Source organism: Camelina sativa, chromosome 8 (assembly GCF_000633955.1).
Source record: "Camelina sativa cultivar DH55 chromosome 8, Cs, whole genome shotgun sequence".
Taxonomy (NCBI): Eukaryota; Viridiplantae; Streptophyta; class Magnoliopsida; order Brassicales; family Brassicaceae; genus Camelina; species Camelina sativa.
The window spans coordinates 2,939,657-2,948,692 of NC_025692.1; the positions used below are offsets into that span (position 1 = coordinate 2,939,657).

General features: G+C 41.0%; 2 protein-coding genes across 5 annotated transcripts; both read left to right on the top strand.

The window, feature by feature from the left end:
* On the top strand, positions 1,021-7,148 carry LOC104705846 (solute carrier family 25 member 44). 3 transcript variants are annotated; one of them, XM_010421934.2, is made up of 6 exons: positions 1,021-1,441; positions 1,924-2,305; positions 2,410-2,606; positions 2,776-2,923; positions 6,496-6,652; positions 6,785-7,148. In XM_010421934.2, the coding sequence occupies exons 1-6, from the start codon at positions 1,380-1,382 to the stop codon at positions 6,808-6,810; spliced, it is 972 nt and encodes a 323-aa protein (XP_010420236.1). In that variant the 5' UTR covers positions 1,021-1,379; the 3' UTR covers positions 6,811-7,148. The 3 variants fall into 3 exon arrangements, 2 of the variants coding, with proteins under 2 accessions (XP_010420236.1, XP_019083825.1); XR_002032948.1 differs by lacking the exons at positions 1,021-1,441; positions 1,924-2,305; positions 2,410-2,606; positions 2,776-2,923; positions 6,785-7,148 and adding exons at positions 4,842-5,705; positions 5,834-6,258 and having other exon boundaries at positions 6,496-6,583; XM_019228280.1 differs by lacking the exons at positions 1,021-1,441; positions 1,924-2,305; positions 2,410-2,606; positions 2,776-2,923; positions 6,785-7,148 and adding an exon at positions 4,842-6,258 and having other exon boundaries at positions 6,496-6,583.
* On the top strand, positions 2,933-4,823 carry LOC104705845. Of its 2 annotated transcripts, none has more exons than XM_010421932.2 (2): positions 2,933-4,088; positions 4,217-4,823. In XM_010421932.2, exons 1-2 carry the CDS (start codon positions 3,303-3,305, stop codon positions 4,301-4,303), a joined length of 873 nt encoding a protein of 290 aa, XP_010420234.1. In that variant the 5' UTR covers positions 2,933-3,302; the 3' UTR covers positions 4,304-4,823. The 2 variants fall into 2 exon arrangements, with proteins under 2 accessions (XP_010420234.1, XP_010420235.1); XM_010421933.2 differs by having other exon boundaries at positions 4,330-4,823.

Genomic DNA, 9,036 nt, shown 5'->3' on the forward strand with positions numbered 1-9,036 from the left:
TCTATCACATCATCTCCCTCATCTTGTACTCTTGGTTCTTCAGCATCCTCAGTAGCTTTATCTTCGTCTGACTCCGCATCCTCTTCAACGTCACACTGCTCAACAGTCTGAGACAGTGGAAATGGTGGAGGTTCAGACATACTTTGCTGGATGTATACATCGACTTCCCCACCAATCGAAGCTTCACTACACAGCTGTCTAATCCCAGCATCTTTGTTTTCTTCGATAAGTCTTGCACGTCCTAAGTCTTCTTGTGGAAGCTTGTACCAAACTTATTCTACAACACCCGCTACTCCATTCTCGATGCAAAACTCGTCGAAGATTGACCATGTCATCAGATCTGGGTCAATCAACATACCCTTCGCCTTGATTCCTCCAATGTAAGCAAACGACCCATCCTTGTATTCGACATCGCCCCTGAAGTGTATATTGAGTTTCAGATTTTCGCAAGCACTGCACAATGAAAAATTAAGTGATTAGCCATGTAACTATGCTAACAAGATGATCGATTTCGATAGTAATAAGAGACAAAACCCCAACCCATAAACAAAACGACAACAACATGACGATTACAAAACGACAATGATTCGATTACATACCTCATCTCTCCAATTCCAAAACGACAACAATTCGCATGTAATCAAACACCCAGATTCATCGAAAACCCAGATTCATAAGAGATCCAGTGAAGAAGAGGTAGAGAAGAGGAAGAACAAAATTGAGTTAGGGTTTTCAATTTGGGGGTTTTGTGATTTAGGTTAGAGATTGGGGCTTTTACACGATTAAGGGCAATAATGTCTTTCAATGGGTTTAATTAACCACATGCTATTAATTTTTAACAATAGTTAGTGATTCTGTCACGACCCTTAACGGCTATTAACCACGGAATCCTAATCAACCAAAAAAAATATAAACCAATGTTTTATTGAATAATAAAAAATATCCCAAATATTAAACTTCCAAAGAAAAAATAGATAGGATATTTTTAAGTTTTTTTCCCACTAAAAAATCTGGAAACCAGTCCCCCACGGTGGCGATTAAAGCCCCAAATGAATGCTCTTTGATTGAGTGAGATCTGAATTTTTGATTGAAAAAGATAAAGTTTGTTGCTGACGAAACGCGGAACTTCGATTAAGAAAAACCGCGTTTGCGTTTAAAATTTTTCTCTTGTGTGAAAATATTTTGTTCTTTATTCCCGACGACGACGAATCTCAGAGTTTGTTGTTGAATTTGCCTCCAAGAAATCTGCAATTAGAAATTTATAATTTCGCCGTCATCGTCTTCTTCTTCATCATCTTCTGCTTGATCCCCAGATGTCTTCCTGAGTCGTAGGGGAGATTATTAGGTCATTTCGCCTCGCAGCGTCGGAGAGAGAAGTCATGAGCACGCCACCGAGTTCTCGCGTCGCATCGTTTGGTCAGACGGAGATTAACTGGGACAAGTACGTTCTTCGTTTTTACTCAATTTCCCCATTGATTGATCCGCTTGTTTTCTTCTTTTGATTCCCTGTGGCGTTTTCGTCATTAGTGAGAATTTGTTGTTCCGATCCAGTTTTTGTGATTTTGCTTCTTCGGTGGACTTTATCGACACATGAATTGGATATCGCGGGTTGTTTTGATGGAATTATTTGGTGGATGTAATTGAGGATTTTCCATTTCTTATTGGGAAGAATCTGGTTCAATAGATAAGCTCGATTTCAGATATTGATTTGGTTTGTACAGACTTGTTCTTTAGTGTTAATCATAATCTTTGTTTTGGTGAAAGACCTGCTGCTAGGCTTTTAGATATTTTTTTTGGTTCCTTGTTCTTACGGTATAATCTGAGGTGGCTGATAGATAACTTAATGACATTACAGAGAAGAAGATGCTTGACAAAAGGAGGTTTAATAATTTTTATGGTCTCTCTCCTTCCTTTACTTTGCAGGCTTGACAAAAGGAGGTTCTACGTTGTTGGTGCTGGCCTATTCACTGGTGTTACTGTAGCTCTGTATCCTGTTTCCGTGGTGAAAACAAGGCTTCAAGTTGCCTCTAGAGAAATTGCTGAGAGGAGTGCATTCTCTGTTGTAAAAGGAATACTGAAGAATGACGGTGTTCCTGGTCTGTATCGAGGTTTTGGTACTGTAATTACAGGTGCAGTACCTGCAAGGATTATATTTCTAACTGCTCTTGAGACCACAAAGATTTCTGCGTTTAAGATGATTGCACCTTTCGAGCTAAGTGAACCTACAAAAGCTGCCATTGCTAATGGAATTGCCGGCATGACAGCTTCTCTTTTCTCACAGGCTGTCTTTGTCCCAATTGATGTTGTATGTATTTTACATCGCTAACCGCTTTGTTAATATCAGTGCATGTTGTGAATGTTCTTATCACTATGAGTTGCTGAAAACCATGTTTCTCATATTTTATCCAGGTTAGCCAAAAGTTGATGGTTCAAGGATACTCAGGCCACGCTAAATATACTGGTGGTATTGATGTTGCCACTAAAATCATTAAGTCATATGGTGTAAGGGGCTTATACAGGGGTTTTAGTCTGTCTGTTATGACCTATTCTCCTTCAAGTGCTGCTTGGTGGGCTAGCTATGGATCAAGCCAGCGTGTTATCTGGAGGTTAGACATATGAATAATCTGATTAATTTGATGGTAGTTACAATTTTAGTTTTGATTTCACATTTCAGTCGTTCCTGAAACTTTAAATGACTGATCTAATATCTGCTTTTGGATTTGCTATCAAAGCTATAGAATTTCCACTGATCCCATATATGCTACTGTTGGGCAGATTCTTAGGATATGGTGGTGACTCGGATAAGACTGCTGCTCCTAGTAAGTCAAAAATTGTTCTGGTCCAGGCTGCTGGAGGAATTATCGCTGGTGCAACAGCATCCTCAATTACAACACCGTTAGACACAATCAAAACGCGACTGCAGGTATTCTATGTTACTCCGTTCATAATAAAAACTTGATTTAACTTGCATTTGTTTTAACTCTCTTGAATATAAACAAGCTTTCGGACCTGATGTTTTGGTTCTCAATTAGATTAACTGTTTTCCTGTGGGATATTGCTTCATAGAAATCATACTAAACTATACATATTACATCTACACTGGCCGTAAGTTCGCCCTAAAACTTTTTCTCCCAAGGCCGAATATCGAGGAGCCGTCACCACCAAAACTCACCGACGCCGGTGGAGCTTTTGCTCGCCGGCGTCGGGATATTTCGACCATAGCTTCCGCTCTGTATTCTCTCTGCTTTCTTAGTTTCCTTTTTCAATCTTTTTTTCCCCTTTTGGTTCTCGTTTTACAACCGATGCAAACCCCCCTCAATCAACCAGATCCAACCTCACTGCCGACGGAAATCAAGTCCCCTTGTCTCTTTAATCATCGATCCGGAATGGCAATCACCTCTGCAGATTTCTCTTCCCCAATGTCACCCGAGCCTTGGCAGGCGGAGACGGAGGCGACGGTTGGTGAGGAATCCTCCAGAGAAATGATTTTTCTCCGCTTTTGGGCTACCATCTTGAACACATACCATTCCCTGAGCTTGGCAGCTCTGTATCTGCTTTCACCGGAGACGCAGAATTTCCCTTCACTCTCCCTGGTCAGCCGCTGTATGTATCATCTCTTCCGATTTATCACAGCACTTTTCCTGTGGATGAACATCAAAACAAAGATCGGCATGTTAGCTTTACAGAAGGATTTGCCCAAATTCCAAAAGCCCAGGTTCTATCTATCTAACCCTCTATTATCCTGTCGACTTTGTCTAGAATTTGTGGCTTTACTCGGTGTTCGAAGACTGCATCAGAGAACCCATTTAGATAGGCTGTCTTGGATGTATAAAGGGTATGTTAGAACTATGGTGTTTGCTCTGCTCTTGACTTGGTCGGGTGAATCCCGAAACTGGTTTTATCAAAGGGGTGTCAACCCCCATCACCCACCATATTTCCTGAAGCTCAGGTCTGTTGATTCATGTTCTGTGTATTGCCGATCACAATCTTTGTGTGGAATTCTTGATCACCATCTCCATGGCAGAGAGGATCCACCTGATTTGTCACGGTCTTACACGTATTCCTTGCACCTGCTAATCACTTCATTGGTAAGCTCTACTGCTCACAACACAATACAATCAACCTCTTGCTCGAAGCTCAAGCATGGTTTCTATCTATCAATATCTTACCGGCTTCATAACGTGTGTGGAATTCTTGATCACCATTTTCATGGCAGAGAGGATCCACCACTTATGATACGAATTTATACATGCTGCTTACGAACCCTGGTTTTAGCTCCAATGATGAACTCTACCTCGCCTAAACTTTTGAAGTCTTATGGCACCGCAGCTCTGATGACACAATACCGAGGAGGTGATTTTGGTCTTAGAGGTTTCTCAATCAACAATCACCCCTCGACAATTCCGGCCAATTGCTTTAAACACCGCCGCCTCAAGCAACCCAATATCTTCACCTCCATCACCACCCGGACTTTTGTCCCCCAACTCCTTGCTCTGGCCTTGCTTCCGCTAGTGCTCTTCACCCAGGCGAGCTTTTTGGCTCTACCTACCATTTCAACGGCACAATGTCTCTTGACTGTGACCAACTTGTCATCTGTCGAACTCATCGACGACGACCATTCTTGCAACCTTGATGCCACATGTACCCATCTGCTCCATAGCATTTGTTTCATAGCTATCATGGATCCTTGCTTGATGTTCTATCTTTCTTTATTTATGCTTATGGTTTTGGGGAAAACCTTTGTATGTTACTTTTTAAACTTTGGGATTTTATATCCTCTTCTTTGTATTGTTTCTGTCTGATTGAATTGAAACAACCGTTTGTCCAAAAANACCATAGCTTCCGCTCTGTATTCTCTCTGCTTTCTTAGTTTCCTTTTTCAATCTTTTTTTCCCCTTTTGGTTCTCGTTTTACAACCGATGCAAACCCCCCTCAATCAACCAGATCCAACCTCACTGCCGACGGAAATCAAGTCCCCTTGTCTCTTTAATCATCGATCCGGAATGGCAATCACCTCTGCAGATTTCTCTTCCCCAATGTCACCCGAGCCTTGGCAGGCGGAGACGGAGGCGACGGTTGGTGAGGAATCCTCCAGAGAAATGATTTTTCTCCGCTTTTGGGCTACCATCTTGAACACATACCATTCCCTGAGCTTGGCAGCTCTGTATCTGCTTTCACCGGAGACGCAGAATTTCCCTTCACTCTCCCTGGTCAGCCGCTGTATGTATCATCTCTTCCGATTTATCACAGCACTTTTCCTGTGGATGAACATCAAAACAAAGATCGGCATGTTAGCTTTACAGAAGGATTTGCCCAAATTCCAAAAGCCCAGGTTCTATCTATCTAACCCTCTATTATCCTGTCGACTTTGTCTAGAATTTGTGGCTTTACTCGGTGTTCGAAGACTGCATCAGAGAACCCATTTAGATAGGCTGTCTTGGATGTATAAAGGGTATGTTAGAACTATGGTGTTTGCTCTGCTCTTGACTTGGTCGGGTGAATCCCGAAACTGGTTTTATCAAAGGGGTGTCAACCCCCATCACCCACCATATTTCCTGAAGCTCAGGTCTGTTGATTCATGTTCTGTGTATTGCCGATCACAATCTTTGTGTGGAATTCTTGATCACCATCTCCATGGCAGAGAGGATCCACCTGATTTGTCACGGTCTTACACGTATTCCTTGCACCTGCTAATCACTTCATTGGTAAGCTCTACTGCTCACAACACAATACAATCAACCTCTTGCTCGAAGCTCAAGCATGGTTTCTATCTATCAATATCTTACCGGCTTCATAACGTGTGTGGAATTCTTGATCACCATTTTCATGGCAGAGAGGATCCACCACTTATGATACGAATTTATACATGCTGCTTACGAACCCTGGTTTTAGCTCCAATGATGAACTCTACCTCGCCTAAACTTTTGAAGTCTTATGGCACCGCAGCTCTGATGACACAATACCGAGGAGGTGATTTTGGTCTTAGAGGTTTCTCAATCAACAATCACCCCTCGACAATTCCGGCCAATTGCTTTAAACACCGCCGCCTCAAGCAACCCAATATCTTCACCTCCATCACCACCCGGACTTTTGTCCCCCAACTCCTTGCTCTGGCCTTGCTTCCGCTAGTGCTCTTCACCCAGGCGAGCTTTTTGGCTCTACCTACCATTTCAACGGCACAATGTCTCTTGACTGTGACCAACTTGTCATCTGTCGAACTCATCGACGACGACCATTCTTGCAACCTTGATGCCACATGTACCCATCTGCTCCATAGCATTTGTTTCATAGCTATCATGGATCCTTGCTTGATGTTCTATCTTTCTTTATTTATGCTTATGGTTTTGGGGAAAACCTTTGTATGTTACTTTTTAAACTTTGGGATTTTATATCCTCTTCTTTGTATTGTTTCTGTCTGATTGAATTGAAACAACCGTTTGTCCAAAAAAAAAAGAAAGAAATCATACTAAACAAAACCGTAAACTCTCTGTGCAGGTCATGGGCCATCAAGAAAATAGACCTTCAGCGAAACAAGTGGTGAAAACTCTGCTAGCAGAAGATGGATGGAAAGGATTCTATAGGGGTTTGGGCCCAAGATTCTTTAGCATGTCGGCTTGGGGAACCACGATGATATTGACCTACGAATACTTAAGTAAGAAATGTTTTCTTTTTATACCCATAAATCGTCACTTTGAGCCACTCTCGAAACAATCAAGTTTCTTCTTATGAAGTGCTACTGCTCCGTCTCTGACATTTCCTCATTCTTTCTTGAATGTTTTTTCAGAGCGTCTGTGTGCAACAGAAGATTAGAAAGCTGCACTACTGGTTTGTTGGTTTTTCTCCTTCTACTAACTCGAGTAGACGCATCAACTCGATTCAAATCTCGGCTATATTGGAAGCTTTCCATGTTGACAATTGGACCATTCTTTCAACTTTGAAGTCTGAGTTCCGTTATTGTAATCATTCTTTCAACTTTTGCGTATTGGAATGTATTCTTACAGCAGAAGAAAATTCTAGTTTATGTTCTTCTGCTTTATTAGCTTCTGGGAGCTAAAAAAAGCTTCGAAACTTTGCAATTACTTCACCAAATCTTATAATCGTATGGATATGTACGTGTTGTCGTAACAGTCAAAAAATTGAGTTGAGTTTTGATTTTGCAAAAATTGAGTTGAGTTTTGATGTTGCAAATGGATTCTCAATTGCATAACTGTCTTCTTCAGACAAAGTATCCCCATTTCTATGATGTAACAGGTACCAAGTCCAACATAGGCTCTCCAAGTCACCAAGAGCGCTAACCGGGTGCAGCCACATAACAAAAAAACAATCTCACTCGGTTGTTATTTAATTAACCCTATGTATATGTGTATATCCTTTTTTTTCTTAACAAGTTAGTTAACCTATGGTTACATTGTGTTCTTCATTCTTCTTTGGTTATACTTATACAATTTTCCTTCACCGTTCGTAGGAATGTTTGAGAATTCTTGCACAAGCATTAACACACTACGCAGTCAGAAGACTTGTATGCAACAAATAACACCTTTTTTTTTTTTGCGTTTTATGACGAACTTATGAAAATCAGTGACTTCAAGAAAATCTTTTAGGTCAGAAAATATGATATTGGATTACATACAAGATAAAATAGTGACATACATAAGATTTAGATTGAACTAAAGGTTCTACACCACAGACACCAAATGTTATCATACATACTATATTTAAGCCTCTGAAGAGGAAAACTCTTCCAGCAGATTTGCATCCTCTTCTAACTGTTGTCTGATTTTTTGCAGAGCTACAAGAAAAAAAAAAGTACGTGGGTACCAGTTAATAAATTGAAGAAGACAATAGAGTCGGAGTCAAAGGAAACACAACATATAATAAAAGTTTGGAGAGTGTACTGTTGTAGTTGAGAAGCTTCTCAATCAGATCAACATGAGTCGTTAGCATACGCCTGCAGCAAGTATCTGCCTACCTGGAGCGCATTAAGGGCGTCCCTACTAAAAGAGAAGACGTATATTGTAATTTCATACCCATTGTGGAGCTTAAGCAACAGTAAGAAGAGCCTAAAGAAAGAATCTGCTCTAAGACAAAACTTGCATGATGAAGCTAATCACAAAAAATGCAAAACCAACACGGATTGAATATCTATCTAGACACCAAGGCTAAGATCCTTCTAGAGATTGAGAAAGAATCAGAAGTCATTGAGTCTTCATCCTTACTTATAAGTTATAAACAGTTGAGATAGATCCAGAAACTAAAAAGGATAAGCAAACCAGTCTCTTCTAGTAAACATGTAAACCGCAAAGTAGATCACTAGCTAAAGCCTTTAAACCATTAGCCCTTAATTGAGTTGCTTCTCCAGTAGTATTATCTAATAGCATTTTAGGTTTTTGTTCAAACCACATGCTATTCAAATTGAGATTTTAAAATCTGTTCCCCTTGCTATTTTGTGAATAGGGGAGGATGAGGCAAAGACATGGGCTCTGGCCCAGGCAGAGGATATGGTTCTAACATCGAATGTTCATGATGCGGTTATACCATGTAGAAACGGGGGTTTGGGTGTTTCTCGGTCTTTCTCAAGTTATACTTGTTTTGTTGATGGCTCTTGGAAAGCAACAGATCGCTATGCGGGTAGAGGATGGTATTGTACGTCACCTTGGGGTGATGCCCCTACTATGGGTGCTGCTAACCTCCGCCGTAGTCTCTCCCCTCTTCATGCCGAGATTGAGGCCCTTGTTTGGGCTATGCGTTGTATGATTGGGGCGGATAATCAATTTGTTGTATTTCTCACCGACTGCTCCGACTTAGTGAAGATGGTGTCTTCACCTTCTGAGTAGCCAGCTTTTACGCCTTATTTGGAGGACAGGCGGATAGAGAGGAGTTTGTTTTGTTTGCTTTGGTTTACGTCAGCGGATAATCTCGCTCGACGAGTTTCTACAGTTCCACACTTAGTTACCTACGTAAACAATGGTCCTTCGTTTTGGCTCGTTTGAGTCACTCTTGTAAACTGTTGTCAAAAAAAAAAAAAAAAAAAAAAAA